The sequence below is a fragment of the Thalassophryne amazonica genome, chromosome 11, assembly GCF_902500255.1.
Source record: "Thalassophryne amazonica chromosome 11, fThaAma1.1, whole genome shotgun sequence".
Lineage (NCBI taxonomy): Eukaryota > Metazoa > Chordata > Actinopteri > Batrachoidiformes > Batrachoididae > Thalassophryne > Thalassophryne amazonica.
The window spans coordinates 31,047,529-31,067,920 of NC_047113.1; the positions used below are offsets into that span (position 1 = coordinate 31,047,529).

At 41.0% G+C, this 20,392-nt stretch overlaps 1 protein-coding gene across 1 annotated transcript in view; it reads right to left on the minus strand.

Moving 5' to 3' along the window:
- LOC117519654 overlaps positions 1–20,392 on the minus strand; it is a 68,745-nt gene that overhangs the window by 10,779 nt on the left and 37,574 nt on the right. Inside the window, 10 exon segments of the mRNA XM_034180927.1 lie at positions 2–406; positions 408–676; positions 2,113–2,364; positions 2,367–2,963; positions 2,966–3,260; positions 3,263–3,670; positions 3,672–4,105; positions 4,108–4,161; positions 4,164–4,286; positions 4,289–4,550. Of these exon segments, the coding sequence (XP_034036818.1) occupies positions 2–406; positions 408–676; positions 2,113–2,364; positions 2,367–2,963; positions 2,966–3,260; positions 3,263–3,670; positions 3,672–4,105; positions 4,108–4,161; positions 4,164–4,286; positions 4,289–4,550 (3,099 nt within the window).

Below are 20,392 nucleotides of genomic sequence, written 5' to 3' on the forward strand. Positions count from 1 at the left end.
AGGCGGGAGTTCCTCCATCTACAGCTGTGAGGATTAAATGATGAACAGCTTGCTGCTCCCGGTCTAAAGTCTTTTTCAGAATCAAATCTGCAAACCTCGAGCCGTCTCTTCCTGTCTGAACCTCGATCTTAAAATGTTCACTTTCGCTCAGTTGGTACGTTTTCACGGAATTAATGCCAACATCAGGATCCACAGCGTTACTGAGAGAGAATCTCTCTCCTGCTGACGTGGACTCTGATATGTCCAGATGGATGGCGTCTCTGCGAAACTGCGGGGCGTTGTCGTTCATATCCAGAATTTCAAGTTCAATGTTGAATATACGCAATGGATTTTCGAGTGTCACCTCGAGTTTTAAATAGCAAGACACCGACCATTTTGTAGGACAGATGTTTTCTCTGTCGATCTTTTTCAGCGATGAACAGCTCACCAGTCTCTTTGTTCACATCAAGGTATTTTTTGGTAGCGATGATGTCCAGACGCATTTTTCTTTCATTCAGCGTGTTAACATCCAGACTCAGATCGGTGGCGAGATTTGCGACAACTGATCCTTCTTTTAATTCCTCTGGTATGGAGTAATGAGTGACTGAGGCCGATATGTGATCCACCAAGAACAAAAGAACAGCGAGCGGCACGAACCTTTTGTGTGGCTGCATCGTTACCTTTAAATCCGTTCTTGTTTAGTAGATTTCAGACAACATCACGCATATTTTAACAAAAAAATAAAATAATAATAATAATAATAATAAGATCTCCAAAAGTATGAACAACGCAAACAGAAACGCTTTTGTTCCCGCAGTGAATTCGGCTGCAATGGCGTTGTTCGTGTCATTAGAATTTCAGCACCACGAAGCTGTCCGTCAATTTTTGACTTTGCTCCTCCTGCTGGTGAAATCACGGTCAGTGCGAGCTAATGTTTTATAAATGAACAGCGCCACCTTTTGTGTTTGAATGACTGTTTGCATAATGGCATATCATACCAAGCGTTGAAAAACGTCATTCGATTAATTGTTTGTTTTATTTACAAAAAATATAAGTTAAAACCATCCATTCAGCATATTTTAAACCATTTATTTATCCCCTTGGTCTGCAACAACATTGCTTCACAGAATTCTCGGGTGCCATAATGAATGAAACTTCATCATAAAACTGGAAGAAATAAACATACAATTAAAAAAAAGCAAATACTGGCAGGTGTAGTTACAGAATGATTCTGTTTAGATAGATAGATGCCTTTGCAGAACAACCAGTCCATTTTATTGTGTAAAACTTTTGTAATTTCCAAAACTAAATTAGCATGATGGAATTTAAATTCAGTTGTTATTGTATATTGAATCTCATTTAATCATATTTGTTGATGACATTGTTGATATTTGCTTGGTGGCATGTTGATCTGTTTTTCTCGGCTCCAACTATTTGAATCTTTTCAGTGACTTACTGATCATTGACTTCAGCTCTGCTTTAACACAATCAACCCGATCAACACCTCTTCAATAAATTCATGGACATGGATCTTGGCATTACTCTCTCCCACTGGATCCATAACTTCCTGTCACAAAGGACACAGAGCGTCAGGATGAGTAGCCTACTGTCCCAACCTCTGTCCCTCGGCACAGGTGCCCCTCAGGGTTGTGTTCTTTCCCCTTGGCTTTTCTCCATCTGCACAAATTCCCTCACATTAATGGTCATTAATAATGAATCTTGAATGTTGAATCTTGAATCTCCTCCTGATGTAGATATGTCCAGATGTATAGTGTCTCCACGAAACTGGAGGGCATTGTCCTTCATGGCCAAAGTTTGCATATCTTTGAAGTCCATAATGGATGTTTGAGTGTTACCCCGGAGTTTTAGAACACCAAGAAACTGATCCTTTTGAATTACAGATGTACTTTCCCATTCTTGTTTGTGATGAACAGCTCACAAGCAAGCAGAATTTGTTTGGGAAATATTAATTAAAACCATTCAGAATATTTTAAAACCATTCATTCAGTATAGACCCCTGTCCCTCACTTCACAAGATTCTCATCTGATTTCATGGTTCCCGCTCCATTAGTAATGTTTGAAGAAATAAACATACAAATTAAACCATTTCAGATCAGAATCAAGTTGTAAAACAAGTTCTTACCTGCAGAGTGGAGGCAGCAGATTCACTAGTCTCTGTCAGTCCTGTGCTTCTTGGTATACTGGACACGATGTATCTGGATCCTTTTGGCAGAGGCTGTCTAACCACCAGCTTTCCTTTCCTGGTCTCTGCTAGAAACAGACTGTACCAGTAGGCATCGTTGGACACCAGAGTGGAATCAGCGATGGTGGAGTTCCTCTCACTGATCACACTGTTCCTGCAGGGTGGAGCTGCTTTGCTGGGTGTGGTTTCTGACACTTCAGCACGATGGTGACCAATATGGTGATGAGTAGAAGAAATGACACCGAGCCCAGACCGATGACCAAATACAGATTTAAGTCTGAAAAGATGTCATATTCTAGACGCTCCTCAGTCATGTCAGAGTAGGTCTTAACAGCAGTCTCCACTGTGGACAGCTTGATGGTGACTGTAGCAGAGAGAGCAGGATCCCCGTTGTCCTTGGCAACAACAACCATTCTCTGGTGACGTGGATCTCTGTAACTGAACATCCTCATGGTCCTGATCTCTCCATTGTATTGGTCCAGACTGAACAAGGTGGCATCAGTCACCTGGAGAAACTGGTAGGTAATCCGAGAGTTGTGCACTGAGTCTGTGTCTATGGCGATCACCTTGGCAACAAGAGATCCTTTATCAGTAGATCTGGGGATCTTCTCCTCCACCACTGAGCCGTGTGGTCTCCACGGAGAGACAATAACTGGAGTGTTGTCATTCTGGTCCACAATAATGATGTGGACGGTCACATTACTGCTGAGTGGAGGAGAGCCAGAGTCTCTGGCCTCAATGTGGAAAAGAAACTCCTTCTCAATCTCATAGTCAAAAGTTTGAGTGCGTAAAGATTACCGTTCTCTGGATTGATGGAGAACAGCATGGACATGGAGGTGTTGGCTATCTCCTTCTCTACGATGAAATAAACTAGATACTGGTTTTCATGGAGGTCAGGGTCAAACGCAGTGAGGGAACTGAGCAAAGCTCCAGGTGCGTTATTCTCCATCACACGTATGGTGTAAAATGACTGAGGGAACTGAGGCGCGTTGTCATTAACATCCATCAAATGCACACTTACTGTTTCATTATCTGATAGAGGTGGTGTCCCTGCGTCAGTCACAGTGAGTGTGATGTCACTATTCTGGCAACCTTTTCTCGATCTAACGGTTCGGAAACAATGAGGTTGTAATGCATGGGCCTATCTGACGACTTATTAAGAATAAAAGGCAGGTTCCGATTTTAAGGATAAGCTCACTTTCCATTGTCGCCCGTGTCTCTGTCACTTACGCCGAGCAAAGCAATCACACTTCCCACAGGAATGTTTTCACCCACTGTGTTTTTAACAGACTGTATGGTGATTTCAGGATAATTATCATTCATATCCGTCACGTGGATGACCACTTTGCACTGCCCCAATAACGGATGCGCACCTTTGTCTCTCGCCTCGATGTGCATCTCATAAAATGTCATATCTTCATAATCTATAGTTCCTTTCACTGTTATTTCTCCTGTGTTGGGATTCAGCGCGAACATATCTTGCGTTTTTTTCCGACGTATAAAGCGTAAATGAGTACACGATCTCTGCGTTCAGACCCTCGTCCAGATCTGTCGCGTTAAGTTTCATCACTAAGGTGCCAACGGGACAATTTTCTGTCATGTTAAGTGTGTAAACCTGTTTATCAAAACTAGGGGGATTATCGTTTGTATCCTGTACGAGAACAATAATGTTTGCGGTGCCTGAGCGCACAGGCACCCCGCCGTCCACCGCAGTCAGGATTAAATTATGAACAGCATCCACCTCTCTGTCTAAAGACTTGGTCAAAACCAGATCTACATATTGAGTTCCGTCGCTGCCTGTCTGGATTTCTATCGTAAAATGCTCACTGGAACTCAATCTGTATGTTTTTATTGTATTTATGCCAACATCTGGATCCACGGCGTTGGCAGGGGAGAATCTCTCTCCTGGCGTCGCCGATTCCGCACGTCCAGTTCTACTCTGTCCCGACGAAAATAAGGAGCGTTATCGTTTATGTCCTGATACCGAGCTCAATGTTGAATATGCGCAACGGGCTTTGTATGACACTCCACTTTAGGAAACAGGATTTTTTCGCGAGACAAAGATATTCCCTGTCCAGTTTTTCCGCGATGTACAGCTCCCCGTCTGCTTGTTGACGTCGAGATATTTTTTGTTGGTGAAAATGTCAAGTTTTACCTCACGCTGTGCCAAACCTCCAGGTTCAAGTCCCAAATCCGCTGCCAGATTTGCCACAACAGAACCTTTTTCCATCTCCTCGGCGATGGAGTACCGCGTCACGGACAAAGCGCAGGGCCACACTGCGCACAAGACAAAGACCGCGGCTTGGAGATCCATTCTGTCAGCTGCGCACAAAAATAATCCAGATGTTTCTGTTCCTGTGCATTTATTCTTCGTTTAAAGCTTTAAAATGTCTTCCGAGCCGTTTAGAAGTCGTCTTCTTAAAAATAAAAAAAAGCATATCTGCTGTACGAGAAAATAGCGCGTGGCCCTCTCCGGTTTCTTTTTTTTTTTTCCAATAATGGGTGTGCCGTGATTTAAGAGAGCACCTACTGTACAGTTTACTGGTAAACAGTGACACCGTGTGACACAAATCATACTTAATGCAGTGTCCCACACTGAATATTATAAATTGGAGATTCATGACTCATATTTTCACATGGCAAAGACATGAAGATGAAATCTTGCATTTTGAATTCATATGGCAGAAGAAAACCTTCACAATCACTTTTGTCCTATTACGTTCTACATTGCTGCATGTTTTCTTTCTTCTCTGACAGAATATTAGTTCAACTTCACTTTATTGTTATTATTATTATTATTATTATTGATGTCACAATGTCTGTGATTTGTCTTGCACTTTGCTCATTTATAGCCAAACTGTGAAACAGCTACTCCTGCACACACAACCCAGTCTCACACAATATGACTTAGATAGAAGACAAAGATCACATTGTGCGAAAGGTTTAAGCACATATGCACCATAAAATAATAAAAAGTTTGAAAACCTGGTAGATATTCATAAATAAGTGAAATGTGTGGGGAATTTCAACTTCAGTGATACAGTTGTGTTCTATTTACATGTTTGTTTGTTTGTTTTTCAGCATTAAAGTTGCACCATAAGTCACAGGACCTCAAAACTATTTTAAGGATAACGTGAGTAATTGTGTTTTACACTCATTTTAATATTGTGATCATTTGCAACTGCGTTTGTGTGATATTCTACACTTACAAAGAAATTATGATTATTATTATTACTGAATAAAAAATATATAGCTCACATTTTCACTTTTAGTGTATGTGTGTGATAAATATGTAATGATTTCATACTTTGTGTAAAGCATGTGCAATTACTAGATCAAACAATGCAAATCTATTTTATTGTAAGCAATAATATGCTTGCATTGAGTTGACACAATTTTTAGTTTTTGTTTTGGGGGTTCTGTAAACTCAAATTCAATTTATCACAAAAAGGAAAGGAGGGAATCTTCAGCCTTCAACCTTTTCACCAAATATTGATCATAGCCAATAAATGCATGAACAATTTCAACCAATAAAAATGGCATGGAGGATGCCATATTCTGCATATCTGTCTGTGTGCATGCAGAGGAATAACATGCCTTGTCTCAAACTACTGCTTATGAATTACACTATGTAACACAATTTTTGTTCCTGGCTTCTAAGTGTTATATTTCAACTGCTTATGTCTAAGGTTTATGGAAAAATGACTACATTCAGCACAAACTTTGATTTTTTTGTTTTGTTTTGTTTTTACATTCTAGAAAATTCTAAAAGTTTCTTGAAATTTCTAGATAATTCTGGAAACTTCTAGAAAATTCTGGACAGTTCTAGCGGTTAAAAAATATTCTAGAAGACTACTCAGTAGTGAAGGCAAATCGAGAATATTCTTGAAAACAGACAAATTTCAAAATATCATTGTCCTGATCACAGAAGCAAATTTTCTGTGGAATAACAGCTATTTTCTATTTATTTAAGGCATAACAGGTTAGGAAAACACACTGTGTACCCAGGAACAAAACAAAAATAAAAATTTGTTACATAGTGTTATTTTTAAAAAATGGAACACTTTGTCAAATGCAAAAACAATAAAATTCACCCACTATCCATCTTAGAAAGTACATTGTGGTGTTCATCATTCAGTGACTCCAAATGTGTATTGAAGCCAATTGAATATTTTCCCAAAATATGACCAAAAGTTTCCGTATTAACCTTTTGACCTCAAAAAAAAAAAAGAAAGAAAGAAACCCTTGCAATACAGTGCAGGTCAGAAATGTATTTATTTTCACACAAGCGATCAACTTAATGGGAATAATTTTACACCAAACTCAAGACTACTGTGCAATATTTAGATATCCTGAATGGTTAATAACAATGTAGAGTTTATTTTATTTTATTTCTCTAATTAACAGCAGGCCAATGGAAAATCAAATATTAAATGTTCACACACACACACACACTTTTTTTTTGCATTTCACCTTGTACCTCATTCAAATTATTTTAGCACTTCTTCTATCATCACTATTTGACTGTGCTTAAAATATTGAAGATACATTCACAAATTGTGATTTATGCACTTCCCCTTCCCATATATGTGAAGAGTATTTGTGATATTTAGTTCTCAGACTAATTTCAGTGAAAAATGATACATTTTATGAATGAACAAACACCATTTGACAAAATATGCATGATTAGATTGTCATAAAAAAGCATAACTGCATAGCTTTCATTCTTCCAAAAATGTACCAACAAATGGTCTACATATAGATGTTATTGTGGTCTGTGATCTTAGGAGAGGTGATGGTCTAGTGGTTAAGCACTTGAGACCAAAGGATCCTCAATTGAAATCCCAGCCTGACTGGAAAATCACTATGGGCCCTTGGGCAAGGTCCTTAATCCCCTTGTTGCACCCAGTGTGTAGTGAATACCTTGTAAGGCAGCACCCTCACATTGGGGTGAATGTAAAGTATGTATGTAAGAATGTAATGCATTATTGTAAAGCACTTTGAGCGTCTGATGCAGATGGAAAAGCGCTATTTAAATGCAGTCCATTTGTGATCAAATATCAAGGTTAATAAATTTGGTTTATCACCAGTCAAATCTCCTGGAAAATTAAAGATGCAATTGCCTCTCACTATCACTTGGTGGCAGCAACGCACTAACAATTTGAGCCAATGAAACTATTGCTGATGCACTTTTGCTTTGGTTTGTTTTTTTTGTTTGTTTTGTTTTGTTTGTTTGTTTAGTGCAGCGGATAAATGAAAAAAATCATTCAAATGGGTATGCAAGCACCAAATTTGGCACAAATACACAGACATTATCCTTTTGAAAAGGCAAGGTGTCCACTTGAATTTTCAATAGGCAGCCAGTACGGGGTCATTTGAAGAATTACACAGGGGTTAAAATTAAAAGATGCTCCAATCATATTGAAAAGTATACCACATTATTTGTCCGATCACAGAGATCCCAAAAAGGTACAGTTTGAACTATGTGTGACTGAATTTTACGGAGTAAAAACTGCAGGAATGGTGACAAAAGTCAATTTCAGTTTGTACAGGGGTCAAAAGTTAAAGTTGCTCTAATTTTGGGAAAAAAATAATGCAAATTATGGTTGAGTTAATAGGGTTTTAAAAAGGAATAGTTGGCATTATGTGTCATGTTTAGTTATCATGTTACGGGTTAGCATTCACATGTCCTAGAATCCAATGGACGTCACCATTGTTTAAGGCCCCTTCACATGTAACATGAATGAAGCTGAGTGGTGTACGAATGGCACTTGTGAAAAATCATAGCCGCCTCGAATGCCTCGTACATCAGTCGGCACAACCATTCAGCACAGCCACATGCACGCCACATGGTGAAGATGAGGTCGTACTGCCATTTGACTGTAGTTGCAGCATTCGTACGGCATGTCGTTCGCATGTCGGGCCACATTCGGCACAGTCAAGGGGTTGCATGAAATGAATGATGGGCTATGTTGAACCCTGGCCAAACGTTGCGATTGAGCCAGCCTTCACACCAGCGACGGAATGAGGACGAATGGCAGGCAATGCCCATTCGACTCACACTCGGCCACAGTCGAGGTGCCACCCGTGAACGTCCAACAGCAGCCGCGGGGCACATAGAAAATGGGGCCTATTCCCTTGGCAAGCACAAATGTAGCGACCATGACCCCACTGACGAATGACGTGCGAGTGTGTCTTGTTCCCCCTGCCCCATCCAACATTGTCGAGGTGCAGCCAAGTTCCGAGGCAGCAAAAGCTTGAATGGTGGATGGAGTACAGTGTGATCACTGTCCACCGCAAAGATGTCATTTAACACATACATTGTCATTCCTCCTATAGGTTACACAATGTATTTGAAAGATCATGATCATCACAGCACTGCCACTCAAAACAGGGACAATCTGCTCTGGACAAGGGGGCATGCCAGCCACCTGAGTGTGAGTGACAACGGGGTGTTCAATTAAGAAGGAAGAGTGGGAGTGGGACAATACATAAATACATACATACAATAAGGGGAAAAGACGTGAATTCATTCATGTGTGATCACTTTTGCTGTTCACCACTTTGGACAAAGGGGGCGTGGCCAGCTCAAACTCACTCTCTCAGCTGACACTGAGAGTGAACACAAACATCTTAAATTAAAACAAAGAGAACAGAGGGAGGGAGGAAAATAAAAAAAAATATACAATAAAAAAATAATTACATAAATACATAACGAACATAAAACAATAAATACATAACACAAAAATAAAATAAGGAAATTAAATTAATAAATAAGGTAAAATAGGATAAAGTAAAACAAATAATCAAAGATAAAAGGGACAGAGGGAGTGAGACAGGGGAGATGACCACATTGCTCCTCCTGACATGGCCACCCGCTTGCCTTACACCCAGACTTCGGGTGGCACGTACAGCGCTGGAGGTGCATTCAGAATTTTCTTGCTGCATTCTGTCGACATTGCCGGGTTTCATGCAGTGCTTTTTTCTCTTTATTTATTTATTTTTGTCCTGTTTGGTACTGTGTAGACTACTTGGATTCTGGACATGCTGCAAGCCAAATGTGCACAAATCATTCAAGGGGGTTTTCACACACAGTCTGGGTATGCACATGGCATTTGTATGAATCTCGTACATGGCTCCCTTCTGACTGAGGCTTGACTTTTTCGGGATTTGGCTCATTCTCCCTCATTTGGCCTGATTCAGCCACATTCGTGTTATGTGTGAAGGGGCCCTTAACCTTTATTTTGCAGCCCAAGCACTCAACACAGTCAAAACTATTCCATTTATTAATACTATTGGCTCAACCAATAATTTGCACTACTTTTTTTTTTTACCAAAATTTGAGCAACTTTAACTTTTTACCCCTGTACAAAATGAAATTGACCTTTCTCGCAGTTTTTGTTTTTTACCCCATAACTCCATAGAATTCAGTCATAGATGGTCCAACTATACCTTTTTGTAATCTTTATGATCAGACAAGTAATACGGAATACCCTTCAATATGATTGGAGCATTTTAAAAATTTGACCCCTGTGTAATTCTTCATTTGACCCCTATCTGTCCACCTATTGAAAATCCAAGTGGACACTCTGCTTTTTCAAATGAGTAATGTCAAAGAAGTGTTTGTGCCAAATTTGGTGCTTGCATCACCATTTGAAGAATTCCACTGTAAATATTCTCTTATGTGCTGCACTATTCTACAGAATGGATGGAAAGCTCTTCAACCTGAGCCAACTGAGAGCCAAGAAGAAAATTACCACTTCACTGGACTTCCAGAATGCCAACAACAGCACTGCTTCATGCTTTATGGCCCCTTCACACATACAAAGTTGAGCCAATCTGGCTGAAACAGGCCGAATGGGCAAAACCCAAAAAATTCCAGCTGCAGTCGGGAGGGACAGACGGTCAGACAGCCACGTACGGATGCTGTACAATCCCGTGGCAACGGTTTCGTGCATGCTCATGTGCACACGCACAAACAGAGTGCAACCACGTGAGAGGTATGATACCACATTACGCTGACAAAGCAGCGGAAGCAATTAAATGTTGTAAATGTCAATAAATTGAAGAAAATGTGTGAGGGTTAGGGTTAGGGTTAGGCAAAATAATGACAGACCACAGAACATTATAAGCACAATGACTGTACTGTTTAAATGTACGATAATCATGTTACTGGTAATGATGTTTAATTGATGCTTGATGACTTAAGCTGGGATGGCGTCTGTGTTGGAATTGAGGAAACAAATGGATTTCTTTTTGTCTGTTAAAATATTTAATTCCTGTTATAAAGAGCAAAGAATACAATAATTATCATCCTTCTGTTCCTTTATGTTCATGAACCATGGCCATGGAAGTAAACAAGGAATGAATAAAATTAGATGAATTAAATAATGCACTCACATCATGAACATATCAGCCAGCCACACGAAGTGATTGTGCATCCAGCTGTGGCTGGCCAATCGGCGCGCACCACACCAAAGGACACCGCGTCATGTGGACGAGAACTCATGTGGTTGATGTGACGTTTGCCTCACCAGCTGGCCGTTCACATGATCAGATGGATATTTTCACATGGACCAGCTTGGCTGAAGGTGTCTGCAGTACGCACTGAGGTGCAGCTGAACATGTTCCAAAGGTGATATGTGTTCTCATTTTTCTCCATGTCATGAGAACCTATGTGTATCACAGTGGCTAGAGGGCTGTATGTTCTACAACCCCAGTTCTAATGAAGTTGGGACTTTGTGTAAAATGTAAATAAAAACAGAATACAATGATTTGCAAATTCTCTTCAACCTATATTGAATTGAACACACCACAAAGGCAAGATATTTAATGTTCAAACTGATAAACTTTATTGTTTTTGTGCAAATAAGTGCTAATTTTGAAATGGATGCCTGCAACACGTTTCAAAAAAGTTGGGACAGTCAGTAATATGTTTACCACTGTGTTATATCACCTTTCCTTCTAATAACACTCAATAAGTGTTTGGGAACTGAGGACACTAATGAGTGTTATGAGTGGGTATAAAAGGAGCATCCCCAAAAGTCTCAGCCATTCACAAGCAAAGATGGGGCAAGGATTTGTGAACAACTTCATGAAAAAATAGTCCAGCAGTTTCAGAACAATGTTTCTCAATGCTCAATTGCAAGGATTTAGGGAAAACCATTGTCAGTTAACAGTTCATTGCTACATCTACAAGTGCAAGTTAAAACTCTACCATACAAAGAGAAAGCCATACATCAACAACATCCAGAAATTCCACCGCCTTCTCTGGACCAGAGCTCATTTGAAATGGACAGATGCAAAGTGGAAAAGTGTGCTGTGGTCTGATGTCACATTTCAAACTGTTTTGGAAATAATGGACATTGTGTCCTCTGGACAAAAGAGGAAAAGACCATCCAGATTGTTACCAGTGCAAAGTCCAAAGCCAGCATCTTCGATGGTATGGGGGTGTGTTACTGCCCATGGCATGGGCACCTTACACATCTGTGATGGCACCATCAATGCTGAAAGGTACATCCAGGTTTTGGAGCAACACATGCTGCCATCCAAGCAACGTCTTTTTCAGGGACGCCCTGCTTTTTTCAGCTAGACAATGCCAAGCCACATCTGCAGGTGTTACAACAGCGTGGCTCGTCGTAGTAGAAGAGTGCAGGTACTAGAATGGCCTGCCTGCAGTCCAGACCTGTCGCCTATTGAAAATGTGTGGCGCATTATGAAGCGCAAAATATGACAACGGAGACCCCGGACTGTTGAACAACTGAAGTCATACATCAAGCAAGGATGGGAAGAATTCCACCTACAAAGCTTCAACAATTAGTGTCCTCAGTTCCCAAACACTTATTGAGTGTTGCTCGAAGGAAAGGTGATGTAACACAGTGGTAAACATACCACTGTCCCAGATTTTTGAAACGTGTTGCAGGCATCCATTTCAAAATGAGCACTTATTTGCACAAAACAATAAAGTTTATCAGTTGAACATTAAATATCTTGTCTTTGTGGAGTAGTCAATTGAATATACAATCCCAATTCTAATTAAGCTGGGACGTTGTGTAAAATGTAAATAAAAACACAATACAATGATTTGCAGATCCTCTTCAACTTATATTCAATTGAATACAACACAAAGACAAGATATTAATGTTCAAAATGATAACTTTGCTGTTTTGTGCAAAATTTGCTAATTTTGAAATGGATGCCTGCAACACATTTCAAAAAAAGTTGGGACAGTGGCAACAAAGACTGGGAAAGTTGATGAATGTTCAAAGAACACCTAATTGGAAACAGGTGAGTGTCATGATTGGGTATAAAAGGAGCATCCCCAACAGGCTCAGCCATTCACAAGCAAAGATGGGGTGAGATTCACCACTTTGTGGACAACTGCATGAAAAAATAGTCCAACAGTTTAAGAACAATGTTTCTCAATGCTCAATTGCAAGGAATTTAGGGATTCCATCATCTACAGTCCAAATACAATCAGAAGATTCAGAAAATCTGGAGAACTTTCTACACGTAAGCGGCAAGGCTGAAAACCAACATTGAATGCCCATGACCTTTGATCCTTCAGGCGGCACTGCATTAAAAACCAACATCATTGTGTAAAGGATCTTACCGCATGGGCTCAGGAACACTTGAAAAAACCACTGTCAGTTAACACAGTTCGGCGCTACATCTACAATTGCAAGTTAAAACTCTACCATGCAAAGCAAAAGCCACACCTCAACAACATCCACAAACGCTGCCGCCTTCTCTGGTCCCAAGCTCATATGAAATGGACAGACGCAAAGTGGAAAAGTGTGTGCTGTGGTCTGATGAGTCCACATTTCAAATTGTTTTTGGAAATCATACTGGACGTTGTGTCCTCCGGTACAAAAGAGGAAAATGACCATCCAGATTGTTACCAGCGCAAAGTTCAAAAGCCAGCATCTTTGATGGTATGGGGGTGTGTTAGTGCCCATGGCATGGGTAACTTACACATCTGAGATGGCACCAACAATTCCATCCAAGCAACGTCTTTTTCAGGGATGTCCCTGCTTATTTCAGCAAGACAATGCCAAGCCTCATTCTGCATGTGTTACAACAGCGTGGCTTCATCGTAAAAGAGTGCGGGTACTAGACTGGCCTGCCTGCAGTCCAGATCTGTCGCCCATTGAAAATGTGTGACGCATTATGAAGCGAAATATGACAACGGAGACCCCGGACTGTGAACAACTGAAGTCGTACATCAAGCAAGAATGGGAAAGAATTCCACCTACAAAGCTTCAACAATTAGTGTCCTCAGTTCCCAAATGCTTATTGAGTGTTGTTAGAAGGAAAGGTGATGTAACACAGTGGTAAACATACCGTCCCAGTTTTTTTGAAACATGTTGCAGGCATCCATTTCAAAATGAGCAAATATTTGCACAAAAACAATAACGTTTATCAGTTTGAACATTAAATATCTTGTCTTTGTTATGTATTCAAATGAATATAGGTTGAAGAGGATTTGCAAATCATTATATTGTTTTTATTTACATTTTACACAATGTCCCAACTTCACTGGAGTTGGGGTTGTACATGGGACGATATGTGTGCTCCAGCTGTGAGTTGCAATGACACAGAGGTCAGGTGCAACACAATGATCACCTTGCAGGCTCCTTCCTGCACTGACATGATCTGAGCAACAAAACATTTGGGGGGACACGACACACTCATAGGTCATTCGTGTTGCTTGGGGAGGCACAACACACTCGCATGCCATTTGTGTTGCCTGGGGGGGCGGACATGATATGCTGGCACCCTTTGAACTGTCACCATCTCGGCCGCACCTCGACATTGGTGTCCTGGGCACTACATTCGTGCTAGCCACGCCAATGGGTGCACATTTTCTAAGTGCCCAGCAACTGCTGTTGGAAGTTCGTGAGTGGCACCTTGACTGTGGCCAAGTGTGGGTCGAATGGGCATTTGCCCACCATTAGCCCTCATTCAGCCTGGTGTGAAGACTGGCTTGATCATGACATTCGGCCAGGGTTCAACATGGCCAATCATTTTGTGCAGCCCTTCAACCACAGTCCGAATAGTCCGACCTGTGTACGACATGCTGTACAAATATTGCAATCATGGTCAGATTGGCAGTCCGACCTCATCTTGACACCATTCCAGCACGAGCGTGACGTGAATGTGGAGAGTATGTGCTGTGGCTGAATGGTTGTGCTGACTGCTGTACAAGCCATTTGAGTGCGGCTCCGATTTTTTACGACTGCCATTTGTATCCTCCTTCGGGCACCATTCGGCCCCATTCATGTTATGTGTGGACGGGGCCCTTAGGGAAGAAGGTCTTCAGAAAATCGTTGAAGCTTTTAATGAAGCCTACCCCAAGCTTGGTCTTCACATCATCCTGAAGAAGACACAGATCCTGTACCAGCCTCCACCCAACATGGTCAACCCAAGCTTCTTGGTGTGAAACTGCACGGACATGTCTGGGAAAGTGTGACCCACTTTCCATACCTGAGTAGCCAGGTGTCATCAAATACTGGCATCAATGGCGAGATCCAACACTGGCTCAAGTGTGCAGGAACTGCCTTTGGCCAGCTTCACACCAGTGTTTTCAACAACAAAGACTTTCAACAGCAGATGAAAATTCTCCTCTACAAAGCTGTTGTTATGCCAACTCTGCTATATGGATCTGAGACCTTGACCACCTACTGCCACCATCTAGCTGAGCGATTGTTTTGTTAATCCTGCCCAGCACCCAGTACTTGCTTGGTTTGGTTGTGCATTTGCTTGCAACTCTTTCATTAGTTTCTGATGGTCTGTTTGACCTTCAGAAGAAAAGCTTTGGAATTCTTATGTGTTAAGGTGGCCCTCCTCCTTCGTCATCATAAAGTTTGTATGGTCCAAAGTGTGTTTTATTTTTGTTTATATAACGCCTAAAGAGATCCTTGTCATTTGATTGGTGGTTTGTATGTCACATGATATTGATCATTCATCCCATTTGCCACTGCGTTCCATTTACCATGCAATTTTGGTTCCATATGTTTTGTACCATTGCATGCCGCGACTACCGCACGCTCACACTAGTGGCGATGGCACTTAGCTTAAAAACAAACAGCAGCCCAACACAGTGCCCAGACTCGATGGGTAACAGAGAGAAATGCTGGATGCACCAAGGGAGCTTGAGAAAGAGTCGGAAGGTCCTGAGAAAAACATTGTTTGCCAGAGGCAAAGCCGCGCAGGCCAGGTTGGCCCATTGCAGGTCAGGTTGGCCCTGCCACAGCTCTGGGTTTGTGGAGAGCAATTGGGGCACAGCAGGCTCTGTCAAATGATAGGGTGAGACGAGGCATTTCAGTCTCGCTACCAAGCTTTGTCAGACACTGTAGGATCAGGAAGGACATAACTCCCTTTTCTCTTGTTTATAAATTAATAAAATATTAAATGACAAGGATCTATTTAAGGCATATATAAAAAAATAATGAATTTTTTTTCATTCATGTCATCTTTCACCTCATGAAATATTCTTACCATTACCCTCATGGACATTCATTATTTGAATAATGGTAGACAGTTGCTTGTGGTATCATGAGTGATTTTAGATGGATCCTAATGAGGAACCTCACTTATCACTCACCTTCAACCGCTTTTCCGGGTTCGGGTCACGGGGGCAACAGCTCCAGCAGGGGACCCCAGACTTCCCTTTCCCGTGCCACATTGACCACCTCTGACTGGGGGATCCCGAGGCATTCCCAGGCTAGTGTGGAGATATAATCTCTCCACTTAGTCCTGGGTCGTCCCCGAGGTCTCCCCCCCAATGGACATGCCTGGAACACCTCCCTTGGGAAGCGCCCAGATTCCCGAACCACCTCAGCTGGCTCCTTTCAACACGAAGAAACAGCGAATCTACTCCGAGCTCCCCACGGATGACCAAACTTCTCACCCTATCTCTGAGAGACACCACCCACCCTCCTGATGAAGCCCATTTCGGCCGCACTTGTACCCACGATCTAGTTCTTTTGGTCATGACCCAACACTCATATTGACCAGTAGATCAAGAGCTTTGTCTTTTGGCTCAGCTCTCTTTTCATTACAACAGTACAGCAGAGTGAATGCAATACCTTCCCTGCTGCACTGATTCTCCAGCCAATCTCACTCCATTGTCCCCTCACTCATGAACAAGAACCCAAAGTACTTGAATTCCTTCACTTGGGGCAAGGCCATATTCCCTACCCAGAGTAGGCAATCCATCGGTTTTCTGCTGAGAATCATGGCCTCAGATTTAGAGGGGCTGATCCTCATCCCAGCCACTTCACACTCGGCAGTGAACCGATCCAGTGAGTGTTGGAGGTCACCGGCCGATGAAGCCAATAGGATCACATCATCTGCAAAAAGCAGTGATGAGACCCTGAGCCCACCAAACTGAAAATCCTCCTCCCCCAGACTATGCCTCGATATCCTGTCCATGAATATCACAAACAGGATTGGTGATAAGGCGCAGCCCTGGCGGAGGCCAGCCTCCACCGAAAACAAGTATGACTTACTGGAAATCCATAATTTTACATGAAAATCCATAATTTTGTAGTAAAAGCCTTGGTTTAATTCAAACTTTTTTCATACTCTGAAACACAGCAGCAGTGGTTCTACAGGTCACTTTATATTGTAAATCCAACTGAAGGTTCCCTAATTAACTGCATATTATATCAATTCAGCATTCGTTCAAGCATCTCCACTAACTTCTGGATTCTGTTGAGCAGTTTAAAGAGGCATTCATCTTGGTGTACATATTCTGTGATGAAAATCTGACAAAATAAAAGCAAACTGAAATAAATCTGTGTCACATCTGTTATTTTAAATAACAGTTTTATGGAAATAAAGTACTTGACTCTTAGACATTACAAGTAGCTTCACAAACATTGTTTGATAAATGGGAATATGTGCAGTAGAGGAAAAATGAGTTTGAAAGTTTTTCATCAGGGTTTGAAAGTTTTTCATCAGGATGGATGTAAACATTTGTCTGCATATGTATAGGGGAGAAAGTTGACAGAATGTAAAGACTCACAGCTGAATATTCATCTTGAATTGCTTTGCATATTGGTAATAATTTCACAACAAACTCAAGATGATACAGTATTTGCAAACAGTTCAGCCAAATTAACATCAGTGGAGTGTTTGGGTATTATTACTGTTATTATTATTAGTAGTAGTAGTAAGTTTCTTCAGCAGCTCCCTTGTTTGCACTTGGGGTTGCCACAGTAAATCCGAGGTGAATCTGCATGTTGAATTGGCACAAGTTTTACGTCAGATGCCCTTCCTGACACAACTCCACATTACATGGAGAAATGTGGCAGGGGAGGGATTTGAACCGGGAACCTTCTGCACCAAAACCAAGTGCACTAACCACTTGGCCACCACCCTACACTGTTATTTATTTATTTATTTATTTATTTATTTATTTATTATTTATTTAATTAACAGAGGCTCAGTGGAAAATCAAATATAAAATGTCGAAACATTGCTACCTGGTCCCACAAAAAAGTAAAATACATAAGTAAACATGGCTTTGTGGTTAGCACTGTTGCCCACAGCATGAAGGTTGGATCGCTTCTCACCTGGTCCTTTCTGTGTGGAGTTTGTATGTTCTCCCCCATTTAAATGGGTCCGTTCTAACTCTGAATGTGTTTATCTGTCTGCATGTGGCCCTGTAATGAACTGGTGTTCTGTCCGTGGTCTACTTTGCCTCTTGCTCTATGGCTGTTGGGATAGGTTCCAAGATCCCATGACCTTTGATTGGGGTTGGTGGTATAGAAAATGAATAAATAAATATTAAGTACAAGATTTTCTCACTGAATTACACAAACTCATCGGTTACCACATTCAAAACTTCAGATAAATAAATAAATAAATAAAGAGCTTCATTTTACACAGAGCTACACAGAGTGCACTCAAACATTTTAGACTTCAAAGACTGTAAATATAATGCAATGCTAAAATCCCCTCAACCATATGAGCATAAAAATATTCATTCATTCAACACTGGGCAGCACAGTGAATTAGTGGTTAGCACTGTTGCTTCAAAGAAAGTAGGTCATGGGATCAATTCCCACCTGTGGCCTTTCTATGTGGCGTTTGCATGTTCTCCCCATGTGTTTGTGTGAGTTTCCTGCGGGTGCTCTGGCTTTCTCCCACATTTAAAGACATGAAAGTTAGATGAATTGGAAGCTTTATAATTGTCCAGGTCTCCCTTGAAAAAGAGATTGCAATGGGAATAACCTGGTTAAATTAAAAAATAGGAAACAAAATGTGATGACGGTTAGCCATCTTTGAACTTGTCCAAAGTCTGTGTCCCAAGAATGTTCCCTGTGAATTTGAAGACCCTGGCAGTAATAGGACTGGACTTATACTGAGCAAAGACAGATGGACGGACAGATGGCTGGATGCAAGGCCTTCACATTACCCAATGGCTATATTTGGCCTCTAATAAAAGCAGAATATTAATTTCAGCACTGAGTGAATGCAAGTTAAAATTTAGTGGAAACAACAATGGGATTGAGATCGATTAAAAACCAAAATCACAACAACTAATATGTGTCAGTCCGAAATATTTCACTTTGTTGCTCTTTTGCACCTTCTGTGACTTCTCTATCATCACCATGTGGGATTTGCAATACTGATGATGACAGAGACTATCAGGCGTGGCACAAACTGTATGGACACAACTGCAAACTCACATGACTGATAGAGTTAAAAAAATTGGTTTAACAGGCAGGTGGTTGGTATATGTGTGGTCCAGCAGCGTGGCAGAGGTAGCAGTCAGACGAGAGACTGAGGCATAGTCAAAAAACAAGCACAAGTCAAAATACACAGCGTAAGGGCAATCAGAGGCAAGACAAACTCGAGGTCAAAATACCGACAAGGACAACAGAACAAAACTAAGCACGGGATGGCGGCTGGAAAGTAACACGAAGTCGACGATCTGGCAGTGAGCTGTGAGACTGTGAGGGCTTAAATAACTGGTGGTGTGATTAGTGAAACAAGATGCAGGTGTCAGTGAAAGTTCTGGAAGGGGGCATGACTAGTGTACAAAGATAAGCAAGGGGCAAGATAGTGAAGGCAGGAAAATTGAGTAGAGTGATGAAAGAGACAAAGATATGTGAACAGGTGCAAGAGCGGAGGTGGATGAAAACAGAGCAAAAGAGTAATAGTGAGAGACAAGACACAAGGGCTGGTGCAGGGGCAATCAAATAGAAGGGCAAAAACTGAAAACAAAGATAAATCATAAACCATGGACAGAATGCAGAACAACAATGACAGGCAACAAACTAAGCATGAAACATAGAACTGAAACCACAAATGAGAAGAGCAAAATAAACTACTGATAAATAGAGAATAAACAAACCTGGTGACTACAGAATAATGCAATCAATAAAAGATAACTGATAAACAAAATGCAATAAATAACAAATGGAACATAATCAGATCAGCAACACTGAAGATAAATAATAACAAAACCCTGCGACTAAGCATAATATAATTAATGTGATAAACAGAATGAAACTAAGACTAAAGCAGTATAAGAGACCAAGAGTGAAAGCAAATAATAAACAAAGCAAAACTAAATACATGGCAAAGAAAAGATACACAAAGACAAAAGGAAACAAAACCAATCATAGTTGAAGCATGACCATGGCAAATCTGATATAATATAATAAAACACAGAAAATTCAGAACATGAACCCATCATGGGCAGGAACATGACAGAGACGTGTCGATAGAATACAATACAATATGCAATATGACATGACATGACACAACACAATAGATATGATGTTTGGTGACTGCAGGACCTTTGTGGCCTGGTGGTGGATCGAACCCAGACGGCTCGCACTAAAGACCATTTCTCTACCAGGTCAGCCAAAGGGGAATTCCCCGTTAGCCAAACTAGCGGGAACGTCTTTCAATCGGACCCAGGACCGTCCTCCCGCTACAATATGATATGAATGATATGATATGATACGATACGATAGGCAATTCACAACCAGGTCAGAATTTATTTTCAGATATGTGATTTGCAGTGACATTTAGCCCTCAGATTTGATTTCAGTGAAAGCTGACAAACTAAAGTATAAGCAAATCCCATTGGCATATGCAGAGCAGGTGGCTCTGTGGTAAAGAGTTGGACTACCAACACGAATTAATTAATTAACTGCATTTATTTGACTGAAGAAAAGAAATAAATAA